The 18,443-nt window shown below is 38.6% G+C and overlaps 1 protein-coding gene across 1 annotated transcript; it reads left to right on the top strand.

The window, feature by feature from the left end:
- Window positions 1-311: 311 nt before the first annotated feature.
- On the top strand, window positions 312-2,055 carry LOC108995009 (omega-hydroxypalmitate O-feruloyl transferase-like). The gene is made up of 2 exons (XM_018970466.2): window positions 312-829; window positions 932-2,055. The coding sequence occupies exons 1-2, from the start codon at window positions 377-379 to the stop codon at window positions 1,829-1,831; spliced, it is 1,353 nt and encodes a 450-aa protein (XP_018826011.2). The 5' UTR covers window positions 312-376; the 3' UTR covers window positions 1,832-2,055.
- Window positions 2,056-18,443: the final 16,388 nt, after the last annotated feature.

The following is an 18,443-nucleotide window of genomic DNA, read 5'->3' on the forward strand; positions in this document are numbered from 1 at the left end:
AAATGGATGAAAGAAACGCGTATCTTATTGCCTTGATTTTAGGCTCCACGAATGCTGAATGTACCACTTAATTGCTTTTACATAATTAAACAAAAATCTTTAAAATTCTTTCACCAATCAAATGATCAGGACCCATGCACTCTTTAGAACCCACTGCTCATGCTTTTCCCGCCTCCACTGTTCATGGATCTTTGGCCCCAATTGCACTTGGGATATATAAGTACAAAACTCATGTTGGTTGCTACTTTTTATCTTATGAAAAATTTGTTTATTACCACCATGCACTATAAATCATATGGCAATCTCATGAGCCCATCATCACCACCTATATATCATATGACCTCAGAAGCTCTCCTACTGATCGCTACTTCTCTCCATGGACTTCACAGTCTCCATAACCAACCAAGATGTTGCAACGGAAGAGCCACTGAAACTGGTGTCTCCAAATAATCCAGACCCCCCAGAAACCATTTTCTTATCAAATATTGATCTGGCAGTGGCTTTCCCTGTGGAAACAGTTTTCTTTTTTGAAGTACCTCCAGACAAGAGCTCCTCAACACTGAATATCTCTCACAGATTGGAAAAGGCAGTGGCTGAGGTGCTCTTAGTTCCTTACTATTTTATGGCTGGGAGACTCAACTTCAACCATCAGACAAGGAGGTTGGAGCTTCTCTGCAACAATGCCGGAGCTTTGTTTGTCAGTGCCACCTCGAGGCTTCGGTTGAAGGACCTTGGAAAGCTTTCTCTTCCGAATTCAACATTTCATCATTTTGTTCGTCGGCCTGGCCTTTACAAAACCCTCGCTGAAACTGCACTTCTTACCATCCAGGCAATGCTTTGCTAACTTATTCTCTTACCAATTAGATTGTTTTTTCCTCTATTAAGCAATTAGTTCTTTTTTCGAAAAAATAAACATTAGGTAATTTTGCAGGTCACCAGATTTTCCTGTGGAGGTTTCTCAGTCGGATTTGTGACAAATCACGGCATTCTTGATGGAAAATCAGCTAGTGAAATGTTCCAGAACCTTGCCTCTATATGCAGAGGTGAAAGCATAGTGAACCAAGTACTATACAATGACAGAACATTCTTCAGAGCAAGAATCCCGCCCCAAATCAAATACCCACATATGGAATATGTAAAGCTACAGGATATTTCATCTCTTGCCTCATCGTTCACTGCACCAAACCAGTTTTTTCCCTCTCCTTTAGTTTTTTCAGAAAAATTCACTCACAAGCTCTTCTCATTTACTCCTGAACTGATCGCCACTCTTAAAGAAAAAGCCATGAAAAGATGCTCAAGCTTTGAAGCCGTTGCAGCTCACCTTTGGAGAGCAAGAACAAAGGCTATTTTCACAAACCCAGATGAAGTCTCAACTGTTCTTTTTGCAGTGGACATAAGGTCTAAAACATCTCCACCTCTGCCAAATGGGTTTGTCGGGAATGCTGTGATCACAGCATTTGCGACCTCAAAAGTGGCTGATTTGGTGGAGAAGCCATTCTGTTTCTGCGTCGAGAAGATGAGGGAAGCAATTGAGAGAGTGACAGAGGAGTACGTGAGGTCAGTGATAGACTGGTTGGAGGTTTACAAAGGCGTCCCTGCAACTTGTAATGGGAACTTTTATGTTTCAGCATGGAGTAAACTGCCATTTGGTGAGCTTGACTTTGGGTTTGGGAAGCTTGCCCATGGCGGACCGGTGGCGAGTGGGAACGATGAGTTTGCGCTACTTCTTTCTGAGAGAAAAAGCGTGGGAAATGGGGGATGCATAAATGTATGGATGGGTCTCGAGCGAGACAAAATGAAGAAGTTCGCGGCCCATATTTTTGAAATATGACAACAGTCTTCCATGGCCAACATATATTGGCAATATTTTTCAACTGAAGCGGATTATTATGAAGGTTTTCAAGCTTTTGTCCTAATTAATCGTAGTGGACCGAGATCCCAATATCCGGATCAGAGGATTGGTTACTCCCATTAACCATTAATGCTAATTAGGATTTCCAATTGAGGCCATTTTTATTTACTTGATCGAATTGGAATTCGAAAGTTGAATGTAACGACATGAAGTACATAGTATTAATATCTATATAGAGTTTATTTTGTGAGAAAATCTTAATTAATATAATAGGATGATCTATTTCATGATGTGTATATTTATTTTCAAAATTAGACCATCAAATTTAAAATAATCTCTGTCCCTCTTGCCGATTTAAGTTGGAAGACGTGGAAACTTTGCCGGATAAAATTGCCTCTTAACAGATGATAGGATATTATTTCTCAATATCCTCGATATACTTTCATTTTTATTTTTTTTTCTAAGCAAACATTTCATAGATAAACTAATTAGTTACAAGATACTAGATTCAATGGGTTGTGAGCTCCCAACAGTCATTTCGAAACAAATAAAAGCAATACAAGAAAAATAAAAAAGAGGGACCTGGAGCAAAAAATTTGGCTCCCACCCATTTCTCACAAAGGGAAAGCCGCTTGAAATGGTTTTAGCATAGTCTAATAAACAAACTATAACACTAAGAATACAAGTCGCAATAGATTGGTTTGTACTACGTTTTGCTGGTATGGATTGGCTGAAGGAGACTTTCACAACCACTTCATCTTGATCCTTGCCACGGAGCTGCAAGAATTGGCAAGAAGTGGAAATATATTTAAATCACGAAAGTTCTTTAAGAAAATACTTACAGCGCTATATAATAATTTCTGAAGGATCACGGAGCTGCAAGAAGTGGCAACACAACAATAGAACAGTGTGACTTAAATGTATTTTTGCACTAACTCATTTTACTGTGATCTGGTTGGTTATGCCGGACTGAATCTGAGGAGTAAGGGGATCGGATGGATTGGAGAATGGAGTTGGTTGTGTGATTGGATTGTGTTGGCAATTTTTGGTTGTTGGTTACTGGTGTCGTTTCATGTACATGGCATATTTGCACGCATGATCATGTTTGTAAATGAAACTGGATTTTCGTGTAATTGCATTCATGTTCATGTGTTTATTGAAAACTGGGTTTTCATGTGTTAAAGGATTTTTGAGTGCGTGTGTGTCACGACCCCAAGCCGAAATGGGGCATTATCTCTGTGGAGCTCTTCTAGTCACTCAGGAGCAGAATATACTGAGTGACGTCCCCTGGGTTGTCGCTTGGCAACAACGGGATCGGACGGGATGGTCTCGTGCCGACTCCGTGGCCCTTCTGCTGGCGGGGGCTAGATGATGCTTGGCCATGAACGTGCTCGGTGCGGAACTGGGCATCGCGACGAAGCCAGGACGTGTGGATGGTCCTTAGGGGAGATTATGGTACATACGGTAAAATAGATTATTGAACTATTTTCTGGGAAAATAACATGTGTTGGATATGGATTTTGTGTGAATCATTTTCTGGGAAAATGATGGATTTTGTTTCGGAACATTTTCTGGGAAAATGTTTTACAGATATGTTTGGGCCAAAATGAGATTTTGGCTTGTGTTGGAAAATATTCATTTTCGGGGAAAATGACGTTTTGGGGCATAATGCATATTTCATCATATGCATGCATGTTGGTAGCATTAATGCATTATTAATCTCGTGGTTGTTTGGTTTATACTTACCTGTGGTACCGCTTTATGGCAACGTAGATTTCGATGTAGATGAAGGTGAGGGTGAGTCTGAGGATTCGGCTCCGCCCGAGGAGTGATTTATTTGGTTTGGACTTGTATTATATTTATTTGGGATGACTGTATAACTCTTTTAAAACTGCTTTTACTGATGTTTAAATTGTGTTAACAATTCTGGTACTTAGTTGACTTAAATTATCCGCTACGTTATTTTTGTATATTGTTGCATGTACACACACTTGGCACTATCGTTGGGATGCATGACCGTGTTGTCATCATCCTAGCGTTTCGATCCCCGAGTTTCCGTACATGGGGGTCGGGAGCGCCACAGGTGGTATCAGAGCAGTTCGGCTCTAGGTAAACTCACATGTCCCTTAGGTGAAGTACCAGAAATATTATTTTTTTTTTAAAAAAGTAGTAAGTTAAATTATTTATTTTAAAGTATGATATATTATGGGTTTATTATTTTATTTTACCTTATTTCATTTTTGGTGTTGCTTTCGGTTGTGTTTGATTTTGTTCGGAGATTTAAGCGGGGTTAAAGATTGCTCTATGACAGAAAGATGGTGAGACCAAGAAGGCCGGCTGATGAGCTCGATGATGAATTACCGAGAGGAGATGGAAATTATGCCATGGCGAGGGCGTTGAATAGGATGACGGAGTTCCTCCAACAGAATTTTCGATCACCGCAAGGAGATCTAAATAGAGCAGTCCAAGTTGGGTGCACCTATGAGCGCTTCCTAGCGCATAGGACCCCTGCCTTTAGTGGTGAAGAAGATCCACTACAGGCTAGAAGGTGGATTGAAGATCTTGAAAGGACATTTGAAGTCTGTGGTTGCACGGAGGCTTAGATGGTGTTGTATGAAAGTTACTTGCTGCAAGGTGAAGCGGCAAACGGGTGGCAGACTAAGTGACAACTCCTAGAGATGGAGTTGGGATCTTTTGCAGCTATGTCTTGGCATCGTTTCAAGAAAGAATTTGATGAACCGTTTCTTCCCTGTTTTTGTGAGACGGCAGAAGGCACAAGAATTCAATAGTTTGGTTCAAGGAGACATGACTGTCGAGCAATATGCCAGAAAATTTATGGAGCTTGGGCGGTTCGCTACCCACCTCATTGCCACTGAGGAGTTGCAAGCCGAACGTTTTTAGGAGGGCCTGCGACATGACATACGCAGAAAAGTAGCCTGTCTCCAGATTGTAGATTTTCAGAAGTTGGTGGATTTGGCCACTATTGTAGAGTGGGAAAATAGTTTTGTGGTAGGCTCCCCTCTAGGTCAGAAGAGGCGGAGTTTTGTTGGTGAGGGGAGTAGTTCTGGGTCGCCACATAAGTTTGTACAGAGGATTGTGGCCCGTTCACAGATAGCCTCTAGTGTTCGTGCAGGAGGCCGACCTCCAGTTTGTAACAGGTGTAATAGAGCACATGAAGGTGACTGCGGTCAGAGGGGGATCCAGTGTTTTAGACGTGGCCAGCCAGGTCACTATGCTCGTGAGTGTCCCAACCAAGCTCAGGGAGGTCAAGGAGGACGAGGAGGACGAGGAGGTCAATGAGGTGGGAGGAGTAGCCATAGACAGCGGGTACAAGCCCAGGTCTATGCTGTGACTCCTGGTGATGTGGATTACGAGGCTCTAGAGACTCACGATGTCGGGGTGATTACTGGTATGCTTTTAGTTTAATTTTTGGATTTGATGTTTGGCGTGGGTTGGTTTTTTTTTGAATTTTGCTGGTGTATGTGTTTTCCTCAGGTAGAGTTCGTCTATATGATTTTTATGCATATACCTTGTTTGACACTGGGGTGTCTCAATCTTTTGTGTCCGCAACTTTTGCATGGATGTGCAATCTAGTCACAGAGCCTTTATCACAATCCTTGGTTGTGACTCTTCCAAATGGCGAGATTGTGTGGTGCTCCAAAGTTGCTTTAGGTTGTCCTTTGGTTTTTGGTGAGAGGACACTTGAGGCGGATTTAATTGTATTCAAGCTTCTGGGGTTTGATATAATTCTGGGTATGGATTGGCTGCATCGTTATTCTGCTAACATCAATTGTAGGAGTCGGGTAATTGGCTTTCAACTTTCAGATGGAGACTATTTGGAATTTGTGGGAAGCAAGTTGAAAGTAAGACTGGCAGTTATATCGGCCGTTCAAGCAAGGAGAGACATTGCTTGTGGAGCAGATGCCTTTTTGGTTCAAGTGGTGTCTACACAAAAAGTCTTTAGTGGATATTCCAGTTGTGGAAGAATTTCCTGATGTGTTCGTGGATGGGTTGCTCGGGTTGCCTCCAGTTCGCGAGATGGAATTTGCTATTGATTTGGAACCTGGGGCGGCTCCTGTGTATAAGGCTCCTTATCGTATGGCACCGGCTGAGTTAAAAGAGTTGAAAACTCAATTGCAAGAACTGGTTGATAAGAGATTTATTCAACCTAGTACTTCGCCTTGGGGAGCGCCTGTTTTATTTGTCAAGAAGAAGGACGGTACTCTTAGAATGTGTATAGACTATCGAGAACTTAACAAGGTGACCATCAAGAACAAGTACTCACTTCCAAGAATCGATGATTTATTTGATCAGCTTCAAGGAGCAGTTGTCTTCTCAAAGCTTGACTTGAGATCAGGATACCATCAATTGAGGATAAGAGACAAGGATGTGCCCAAGACTACTTTTAGGACGAGGTATGGGCATTATGAATTTAAAGTAATGTCTTTTGGGTTAGCTAAAGCCCCTGCCGCTTTTATGGATTTGATGAATCGGGTGTTTCGTCCTTTTTTGGATTCTTTTGTGGTGGTGTTCCTTAATAACATTCTGATCTATTCTCGAGATTTAGAAGAGTATGCTTGTCACCTTCGTCGGGCACTTGGGAAGTTAAGAGAGCATCAGTTGTATGCTAAGCTAAGTAAGTGTGAATTTTGGTTAGAAGAAGTTAAGTTTCTTGGACATGTGATTTCCTAAGAGGGAGTGGCTGTAGATCCTAGTAAAGTGGAAGCTGTTTTGTCATGGCCTCGTCCTTCAATAGTTCATGAGATACGGAGTTTCTTGGGACATGCGGTTATTATCAAAGATTTGTGGAATGATTTTCTCGGCTATTCGGACCTCTCACTGCCTTGACTAGAAAGAATACTGAGTTTGTATGGTCAGTTAGATGCGAGAGAAGTTTCCTAGAGTTGAAGAGGAGATTGACAACAACACCTGTTTTGGCACTCCCAGAACCACACAAGCCCTTTGTGATTTTTAGTGATGCATCCAAGTTCAAGTTGGGATGCGTTCTTATGCAAGAGGGATGAGTTGTTGCTTATGCATCTTGTTAGTTGAAAACTCATGAGAGGAATTATCCCACGCACGATTTGGAATTGGCGGCATTATCTGTATGGCGAAGTCTGTGAAGTTTACACTGATTACAAGAGCTTGAAGCATCTGTTTACTCAGAAGAACCTCAATATGAGGCAGAGGCGGTGGTTAGAGTTGATTAGCGACTATCAATGTGAGATCAAGTATCATCCATGAAAGGCGAATCTAGTCGCTGATGCTTTGAGTAGGAAGTCTCAACAGGTGGACGAAGCAGAGTCATCAGGTTTGGACTCTCTCCTTTGTGGGATGAGAAGACTTCTTGTTGAGAGTTCGCAGCAAGAAGAATTGTTATCTTCGGTTTTTGATGTCCGAGTAGTTGATTTTGAAGAATTGAAGACTCTCCAAAGAAGGGATCCAAAGTTGTTAGCCATCAGGAAGAGAGTCAGGAAGTCTAGAGGACCTTTGCACTATAGTTTGGATAAGGATGGTATTCTTTAGTTTCAGGATTGTAGAATGATTCCCCGAGATTCAGAATTTAAAGAGCGAATTTTGGCAGAAGCTCATGCGACTCCCTATTCAGTTCATCCTGGAAGCATAAAGATGTACCGAGATTTAAAAGAAATTTATGGTGGGAAGGAATGAAGATGGACATCGCCATGTTTATTGAGAAATGTGACACATGCCGTCAAGTTAAGGCTGAGCATCAAAGACTTGCTGGTAAACTTCAACCTCTCCCTATTCCTGAGTGGATGTGGGATGATATTTCTATGGCTTTTGTTGTGGGCTTGCCGAGGACCCCTAGTGGAAAGAACTCAGTTTGGGCGATTGTTGATCGGTTGACCAAGAGTGCCCATTTCTTGCCTATCAATAATACCGACTCTTTGGGTAAGTTGACTTAGTTATATGTCAAAGAGATAGTGCATTTGCACGGAGTACCCAAGAGTATTGTGTCGGATCGGGACCCGCTGTTCACGTCCCATTTTTGGAAAAGTTTGCAGGCAGCTTTAGGCACTAAGTTGAAGTTTAGTACTGCATATCACCCTCAAACTGACGGTCAATCAGAGCATACTATCCAAACTCTTGAGGATATGTTGCGAGCTTGTGTCATGGAGTTTCAGGGGAGTTGGGAGAATCATCTGCCGCTAATTGTGTTTGCTTATAATAACAGCTTTCATTCCTCCATTTAGATGACCCCGTATGAAGCTTTGTATGAAAGGAAGTGTAGATCACCCTTGTGTTGGGATGAAGTTGGCAAGAGTAAATTGATTGGGCCTGAGATAATTCAAGAATGGAAGATCAAGTTTGGTTTATAAGGACTGATATGGCGGAAGCCCAAAGTCGCCAAAAGAGTTATGCAGATACAAAGAGAAGAGACTTATCCTTTGAGGTAGGTGATTGAGTTTATCTCAAAGTCTCTCCTATGAAGGGCGTTAAGTGCTTTGGTAAGAAGTGAAAGCTTAGTCCGAGGTATGTTGGCCCTTTTCAGATTGTAGAGAAAGTTGGGCTTGTCGCTTATAGAGTTGCATTGCCGGACTATTTTGGGGAAGTTCATGATGTGTTCCATGTGTCGTCATTGAAGAAGAGTTTTGGACAACAAGAACCACGTTTTGTTGACCCTGAACGCATTCAACTTCAGCCTAACCTTACTTATGAAGTTGCCCCAACGCAGATCGTGGATTGGAAATAGCAAAGGTTAAGGTCCAAGACAATACCTTTGGTGAAAGTGTCATGGGGCAATCCATTGGCTCAAGATTTCTCTTGGGAGAAAGAAGCCGACATAAGGGAGCAATATCCATATTTGTTTGATTGACTCTGGCGGTATGTTCCTTATGTCTTTTCTTAGTTGAATCTTATTCCTGTCCTAACTTAATGTTTGATCATGCCAATTTCGAGGATGAAATTTTATTTTAAGGGGGGAGGATGTAACACCCCGTATTTTAGTATATTTTTATTGAAAGATTATTTTTATTAATTCAAAATTTATTCTCTTGTTTTAAAGTTGTTGGATATTTAGTTGGTTTATTTTTATGATTTTTAATTTTGTGAAAATTAAATTGAATTGTTTCCTTAATATTTAATTATTGTTATGCATTTAAATTTCTCTTTATTCTAAATTAGTTTATTGTTAGGTTTAATTATTTTATTTTCATTTAATCACTACGTTTAAATTATTTTATTTAACTTGTTGTTTTGAAATTATTTTCGTTGGATCATTTTTTGTGACCCAAGATGTGAGGATTGGACCTCATTTCTTTCCCCGACTTTTCTTTTTCCCCTTTTTCTTTCTTCTTCTTTTCTTTCTCCCCTTTCTTTTCCCCTGCTCTTCTCGAGCGCGACGTCCCTCTCTCCCTCTTCCCCGTGTGTTTTCTTCTCCTACCCCAGCCAGCCGCCGCGCGCCGCCTGTGTCCGACACCGCCCACCACCACAGCTTCCCCTCTCCCCGGTCATCATCCCCCACCAAGCTCGGCCCCTAACTTGCTGCCATTCTCCTCCACGCACAGCTTGAAGCCGCGACTTTCTCTTTTCTCCAGTACCGCCGTCGCGCCACCTCTGGCCACCATTTCTTCACCACATCATTCTCGACCTGTTAGCAACCCAATGCACCCAACCCCAGCTCCGATCCACCACCGTTGAAGCCCCACCATCAACATTTCTGTTTTGGACTTTGTGGTCTTCGACTGCCCTCTACGCCGCCACCCACGGCCAACCACCACCACCATTAGCTTCACCAACATCCCTAAACCCTTCCCTAGCAATCTTGAGTCTTGGTTTGTCCCTATTCAAAAGTGAGTTTTGGAGACCCACGGCCACAGTACATTTGGTACTGTTCTGTTGCTGTGTTGCCACTTCTTGCAGCTCTGTGATCCTTCGAAAATTATTATATAGCGCTGTAAGTATTTTTTCAAAGAACTTTCATGATTTAAATGTATTTTTGCACTAACTCATTTTACTGTGATCTGGTTGGTTATGCTGGACTGAGTCCGAGGAATAAGGGGGTCGGATGGATTGGTGAATAGAGTTGGTTGTGTGATTGGACTGTGTTGGCAATTGTTGGTTGTTGGTTACTGGTGTCGTTTAATGTACATGGCATTTTTGCACGCATGATTAGGGGTGATAAACGGTCGGTCCTCTAAATTGTGGACCGGACCGAATGAAAAATAAAAAAGTATATATATATATTTTATATATAATAATTATACAATTAACAATATAAATTTTTAAATATATTATTAATACTTGTTAATATTCTATAAATTAACAATATATATCTTCATCTAACCTATCACTATTAACAATATAAAATTTTAAATATGTTATTAACACTTGTTAATATTTTATGAATTAACTAATATATAATATCAATTAGTTAATTACATAGTAATTATATAAATTAATAATATAATTTTCATCTAATTTATTATCAGACCATATAAAATATTTTTTTATTGAGTTTGTTACATAATCCACATTAATTTAATTTAGTATTTTAAATAAATTTTTTTTATTAATTATTTAAAAAAATAAAAAGATAAAAAAAAATTAGACCGGATTGGATCAGACCGGACCGATAGCTATCGGTCCGTTCCGGTCCCTTTGGGTGTTCGGTTAGGTCCGGTCCGGTCCAGAACAATGATGGACCGAAAATAGTTGGTCCTTTGCCGGATCGGACCGGACAGGACCATTTGCAGCCCTATGCATGATCATGTTTGTAAATGAAACTGGATTTTTGTGTAATTGTATTCATGTTCATGTGTTTATTGAAAATTGGGTTTTCATGTGTTAAAGGATTTTTGGGTGCGCGTGTGTCACGACCCTAAATCGAGATGGGGCATTATCTCGGTGGAGCTCCTCTGGTCACATGGGAGCGGAATATACTGAGTGACGTCCCCTGTGTTGTCACTCGACAACAACGGGATCGGACGAGATGGTTTCCTGCCGACTCCGTGGCTCCTCTGCTGGCAGGGGCTAGAGGATGCTTGGCCACGAATGCGTTGGGCGCGGAATTGGGCATCGCTCGTTGCGTAAAGGATGCTTGGCCATGAACACGTTGGGCGTGGAACTGGGCATCGCTATGAAGGCAGGATGTGCGGATGGTGCCTAGGAAAGATCATGGTGTATATGGTAAAATGGATTATTGGACTATTTTATGGGAAAATAACGTGCGTTGTATATGAATTTTGTGTGAATAATTTTCTGGGAAAATGATGAATTTTATTTTGGAACATTTTTTGGAAAAATCTTTTACGGATATGTTTGAGCCAAAATGAGATTTTGGCGTGTGTTGGAAAATTTTTAATTTCGGGAAAAATGACGTTTTGGGGCATAATGCATATTTCATCATATGCATGCATGTTGGTAGCATTAATGCATTATTAATCTCGTGGTTGTTTGGTTTATACTTACTTGCAGTATCGTTTTACGGTAACGCAGATTTCAGTACAGATGAAGGTGAGGGTGAGCCTGAGGATTCGGCTCCGCCCAAGGAGTGATTTGGGATCACTCGTTTTTGGTTTGGATTTGTATTATATTTATTTAGGATGACTGTATAACTTTTTTAAAATCGCTTTTACTGATGTTTAAATTGTATTATTAATTCTGGTACTTAGTTGACTTAAATTATCCGCTGCGTTGTTTTTGTACACTGTTGTATGTACACACATTTGGCACTATCGTTGGGATGCGTGATTGTGTTGTCATCATCATGGCGTTTCGATCCTCGAGTTTTCGTACATGGGGGTCGAGGGCACCACATCTCAAGTTTCGATCGAAGATCTGTTAGAGCCCTAATTTTCTCCATCACGGAGAAAACCTGGGGTTATGTTGGTGACAAAACGATTAAATGGAGACAATTATCATTCTTGGGGAAGATTGATGCCTAAAGCCCTTAGTGCAAAGAATAAGATGGGTTTTATTAATGGAACCCTCAAGAAACCCTCGAATGGAAAAGATCTAATTTGTCAGGCATGTATTCGGTGTAATGATATGGTAGTATCATGGATTATCCATTCAGTTGCAAATAATATTAGTTCAAGCAATTTATACATTGATGTAGTGACTTATATATGGAGAGATCTAAATGAGTGATTTTCCCAAGGAAATCGACCAATAATTTTTCAACTAAGGAAAGCAATCAGCTCTCTAAAGCAAGAACATAAATCGATTAGTGACTATTACACAGAGCTGAAGTCATATTGGTATGAATTATATAATTTCAAGAAAAATCCACTACTATGTTCCAGTGAAATCCTAATTTTTTTTGAAGAATCACAACAAGAAGAATATGTGATGAAGTTTCTTATGGGTTTGAACGAGTCTTTCAATAGTTTAAAGAGTCAAATTTTATTGATTGAACCGTTTCCCTCCATTAACAAAGTTATTGCACTTGTACTTCAAGAAGAGAAACAAAGAGAGGTGCTTATCAATTCTACATCAAATCTTGAATCAATTGTTGCACTACTGACAAAACAAGCACCGAATCTTGAATCCATTGTTGCGTTAATGACTAAATCTGGAAAACTTGGAAACTCTTCTTCCAAACAATCTGGCTTCCACAAAGATCGACCTATGTGGAGTCATTAATGAATACACAGGGCATACCTCTGATAAATGCTACAAAACTCATGGTTTTCCACTAGGCTTCAAGTTTAAAAGAGCTACAACTCATTTAGCAAATCAAACATGTTCTTCCTCTATGGGTCAAGGAAAGAATGAAGTTCCATAGTTGACATTTACTCAAGAGCAATGTCAGCAACTTCTTGCGATTCTTAAACCTTCTGTTGCTACCCTTCACTCTGGAAATCAGACTATTTCCTCTCCACAAGAATCAAACTCCACATTTCTTTCATAATCGGGTATTCTTCGAACTCCACAATCTTCTCCTTGTGAGAATTGTTCAGGTAAATCCACATCTTCAACATCTTCAATTTCTTCAAACCATATGCCTTGGATAATCGACACTAGAGCTACAGACAACATGGTTAATTTCATTCAATTATTTTCTTCAATTACCTCTGTAATTAAATCTTCAATAAAGTTACCAAATGGTAATCTTGTCGAAGTCACTCATATTGGGACGATTTCTCTTTCTAACAAATTAGTCATACACAATGTTCTTTGTGTTCCATCTTTCTCATTCAATCTTATATCAGCTAGTAAGTTAACCCATGATTCCTTTTGTTATCTCATTATCATTTATAATCTTTGTTTTCTTTAGGACCTATCTACATGGACAACGATTAAGATGAGTGAGGAAAGAGCTAGTTTATATCATTCTTGCAACAATCATTGGTTGGTTCTTCTATTGCTTCCTTAGTTCCTGAAGATTTTGATTTGTGACATTATAGACTAGGCCACATCTCTTATTCTAGACTGAAATTCCTCAATAAATCTGTATCAGAGATACAAATTTCATATTCTACAACTTCCTTTCCTTGTACAATTTTCCCATTAGCTAAACAGAAATGCTTGCCTTTTACACCTAGTGATAATGTTTCCACATCTCCTTTTCCTTTCATTCATTGTGATATATGGGGTCTATTTTCTGTCTTTGCTCTTGATGGTTCTAAATATTTTTTAACCATTGTGGATGAGTACTCAAAGTCTACTTGGGTTTACCTCATGCAATACAAATCTCAAACTAAGGCTGATTTACAGTCATTCTTTAATCTAGTGGAAACACAATTTCAAACACAAATTAGAAAAATTAGAATAGACAATGGAGTTGAGTTTCATATGCCTGAATATTTCTCAAACAAAGGTGTAACTCATCAAAGACATTGTGTGGAAAAACCTCAACAAAATGGTACAATTGAGAGAAAACATCAACATCTTTTGAATTCTGCCCATTCCTTACGTTTTCATGCACATCTACCATTGGAATTTTGGGGTGATTGCATCTTAACTGCAACCCACTTGATTAATCTAACTCCAACTTCTTTGTTGTCAAACAAGTCACCCTATGAAGTATTGCATTCCACTCCTTCCTATACTCATCTTAAAGTGTTTGGTTGCCTTTGTTTTGCATCTACCTTAACTAGAAATCGAACCAAATTTGATCCTAGAGCCAGAAAATGCATTTTCATTGGGTATCCATTTGCTGTCAAAGGATACAAACTATTTGATCTTGAGACTCACACTACTTTCATTTCTCGAGATGTTGTTTTTCAGGAAACAATTTTCCCTTTTCCTCCTTTACTTCTCACATTCTCTTCCACATCAATCTTCCTTTGTTCTACCAAAACTAGTACTAGATATTGCTGATTCTCTTTTCTCTACCTCCTCTTCTTCTACTACAAATCTTCCTTCTTCTCCTACTACTTCTACTTCTCTTCCCATTCGACAATCAACAAGGCCACGAAAACAACCAAAAGTTATTTGCAAGACTACCATTGTCAGCTGGCTGCCTCTCATCTATTACAATTTGTTTCCTTGGTAGATATTTTCTCAGGTACAAAGTTTTCTCTCTCTAACTTTCTTTCTCATCATAAACTCTCTCCCTCTCACAAACACTTTGCCTTAACTATTTCTTTACACACAGAGCCTACATTTTTTTCCTAAGCCTCCCATATACCTGAATGACAAACAACAATGAATGTTGAAATTAAAGCTCGTGAGGACAATGTGTAACGACCCGTTAGAAATTCAAAAGTGAGATTTCTATTGGCTTTAGGAACCTTGTGAAAACCCTATAAATTTTTACGAATTGATCAATCGCATAGGTTTTAGTCTGTCAATATAATTGGTGTTATCACTCACTATGATGCCAGAAGTACAATTCTAATTATTTGAGATAGGTATAAGCGTCGGAATGCGTTATGGTTTGTGCCATTAGACTCAGTTAATTATTTAAGATTTTATGGTTCAATAAGTCCATTTTCATATTTTCGGATGAAACGCATATTCAAAATTGTGAAATTACTTTTAGAGGCACTTCAGGGTTGAATTTCGGTAAACGATTTTCATCATAGGTTAATATGAATATTTATGAATTTTTAGTCCTAAGTTTATGATTCATTTTTCTAGAGTGAATATTAACCTCGATAAGCAAAACAAGTGCAGTGTTTCAAAATCACAATGTGAAATGTCCAAATTAGATTAGAAAAGTTTTATTTAGACACTTGGTAAGATCTTAGCCACATAGTGAATAGTATTAGACATTTGGTACCATGAGAAACGTTTGATGGATTTGAAGGAATCAAGGTGTGAGATCATGTCACCTAAGCAAAAACCAAAGCAAAAACCCTATTCCATCCGACCAATCAAATTGTGCCAAACCAAAGAGGATTCCCACCCTATTGAAATCCTATAAGGTTGAAATCCAATTGAGAACCCAAAAGTATGGTGGAAATCAAAATCCTAAACGGTTTTATCCAAACCATAAAGTTGACCTCCAAAAAACCTAAATGAATTAGTTTCTAGCATTGTGTTTAATCGCTTGATTAAATTACTTTCATATGCTATTAATCCTTCAAATTGGTGTTAAAATATCATTATCCAACCTTGTTAACCATGGAAAATTGATTGGGCCAAGAGATATTGGATTTGAGCTCGATAGCAAGCCAAACCCTATTAAAACCCCAAAATTTAGGCCCATTCGGTTTAGGCCCATTAAGGCGCACGAATTTGGTCATCTTAGCATTGCTTTTTGACTAAGCAAGTTCACTCCCCACATGGCTAACCAGATTTTTTCAAGAGGGACTAGAGGATTTTGAAGTAAAAAGCTAAATGGCAACCTCAGTCTTTCACTTCTACACTCCACCAAGAGAAATATCTTGGACTGATTTTTGTATAATGTAATGGGAAGAAAAGGCCAACACTCAACCTTTATTTCAGTCCTATCCCTTTCCATAACTTGTTTAAGAGGCTATCCAATCCACTTCCCATGAAAATCAACTCTACTTTACACTTTTCTTTGATTAAACACAAAAGACACTCTCTGGCAGTTTTTCTAAATTCTTTTGCACGCTCGATTCAAAGCTTTTGTAAGTGTTTCCTCAAAAATTTTCCTTCATTAAAGTTGTTCAGTTTTGAGTCTAGTCTACATTGATATCTTATTTGTTCCATTTGGAGATCATATCATTGGTAAAAAGTTATTTAAACCCCAGAAAGGTCATTCTGGACGAGAAAATGGAGAGTGCGTTATATTTTAGAACTTTTGACCGAGCTAATGAATAGATCTTGGTCCGAGATTTTTATGAAGTACTGTTAACATGTGTATATGATTATTGATTGAGGATTTGTTGCATGATTAAAAGTTTTGGTGAAAGATTTTCTTAGCTCTAGAAACTTAGAAACTGGAAGAGGAAAAACAGTTTGTGTTTTGAGAAAATTTAAATCTTTTATGGTTTTGAGAAAGGATATACTCAAGTTGAACTTTTTCTCTAGTTGCAAAATTGACCACAGTGCGATGTTTGTTAGCTTTGGCAGCTACAAAAAATTGGCATCTACATCAATTAGATGTAAATAATGCCTTCTTATATGGTGACCTCAATGAAAAAGTTTACATGGATATACCTCCTAGTAATGCATAAAAGGGCGACCATCTTGTTTGTAGACTCAAAAAGTCTCTTTATGGCCTACGACAAACATATAGACAGTGATTTCACAAATTATCTATTGCTATAGTTGATTATGGTTTTCATCAAGCACATTCAGATCATTCTTTGTTTATCAAGTCTGATGCTTCTTCTTTTATTGCTTTGCTAGTTTATGTTGATGACATAATCTTAGCAAGCAATGATCTTCAATCCATTATTGAATTGAAAACTTTTCTGGATAACAAATTAAAATCAAGGATTTGGGTGTTTTGAAGTATTTCCTTGGTTTAGAAGTGGCCAGATCATCCAAGAGCATCTCTTTATGTCAAAGCAAGTATGCCTTGGATATTTTGCAGGATTCTGGATTTTTAGCAACCAAAATGGTGAAATTTTCTATGGAGCAAAATGTCAAAATTTCCTCTACTGAAGGTGAACTTTTGGTAGATCCTTCTAGCTATCGCAGACCCAATGGTAGACTCATCTACCTTACTATATCCAGGCCTGATCTTGCATATGTTATTCGAGTTCTTAGTCAATATATGGACAAGCCGAGACAACCTCACCTAGATGATGTGCATAGAGTGCTTAAGTATTTAAAAGACACACCTGGTCAAGATCTTTTCTTTTCAGCCACTTCTAACCTTCACCTTAAAACTTTTTGTGACTCAGATTGGGATGGGTGTGTAGAGACTCGCAAGTCTATGACGGGTTTTTGTGTTTTTATTGGAGAATCTTTGATTTCCAAGAGATCAAAGAAACAAAAAATTGTTTCAAGGTCCTTAGCTGAAGCATAATATAGGGCAATGACTTCTACAACATGTAAACTTTCTTGGTTACTTGCCTTAATGTTAATAGATTTTTAGCTCCAACACTCTCAGCTATTACTTCTCTTTTGTGACAATAAAACTGCTCTTAATATTGCAGCCAACCTAGTTTTCCATAAAAGAATCAAACATATTGAAATAGACTGCCATATAGTTAAAGAAAAGTTACAGGCCAATATGATAAAAAATCTTCACGTTGCTTCTCACCACGAATTGGGTGATCTTTTCAAAAAAGCTTTTGGTTCTACTCAATTCTTTTCTTTGCTTAGCAAGATGGATGTTTTGGGTATATACACTCCATCTTTAGGGAGACTCTTAGAAATAACATACTGCCATGTTGGCACATTAGTTACATCCTATTGGCTGTTGACTGTAATAAGTTTTAGTTTTACTTTGAATTTTGGGATAAATACCCAACATGTATTTCATAACAGAAAGTGAAAATATTCACAGTTTCATAACAAATACGTGTTGATCAAGTTTTCTTTCTCATCTTCTCAACTTCTCTCTCGTAGACTTCCATGGCAGAGTTCAGAATTTGTCACAAAGTGCTCTATAGATTTGTTTTACAGGGCTTATTCTTGTTACCGGGCAGAGTCACTAAGACGCTAGCTTCTTGAAAACCAGTCAATGACTCAATGAATTGGATTTACTGTATGTATGCGTGCAGTATGTATGTATGTGTGTATACAAATCAGAGGGCTTTTTATTTATTTATTTTTATAAATAAATACACTAAATTATAAGCTAGACTCCTTTCTTTTCTCCCTTTTTGCTGAGACACAGACAAAGATCGGTGTGGAACTATAAAACCTTTTCTTGAGTCGACCGATCGATTCAAGCTCTTTTTGTTTTTTTGTTTGTGGAATAGTGAGATCAGTACTTTCGCAAGCCAAATGGCAGCATCAGGTGTAAATTCACATATCCATCACTATATAAATGATTTTGATTTTATTTTAAATGAATAAAATATTCTTATTTTTTTCTTAATTATCTTCGTTGTATGTATTTAATATTATCTGTGGTTATTTTTCTGCATTACAGTTATTTTTTGTTTACTTTCCCTACTTTGAATTTATTTACAGTTATTTTTAATTTTTTTTTTTTTTTCATTTTGAGCATTTGCTGGACCCTTAATATCGGGGCTTTTGGTCTTTGCAATGACTGGCGAGGGACGAATATGTCCTTCCAATATATATTCTT

The sequence above is a fragment of the Juglans regia genome, chromosome 7 (assembly GCF_001411555.2).
Source record: "Juglans regia cultivar Chandler chromosome 7, Walnut 2.0, whole genome shotgun sequence".
NCBI lineage: Eukaryota > Viridiplantae > Streptophyta > Magnoliopsida > Fagales > Juglandaceae > Juglans > Juglans regia.

Excerpts from the sequence above, each read along its gene's own strand:
- LOC108995009 (XM_018970466.2), top strand. The coding sequence starts at position 377 with ATGGACTTCACAGTCTCCATAACCAACCAAGATGTTGCAACGGAAGAG. Across the intron at positions 830-931 it reads CTGCACTTCTTACCATCCAG|GTCACCAGATTTTCCTGTGG; the intron begins GCAATGCTTTGC and ends GTAATTTTGCAG.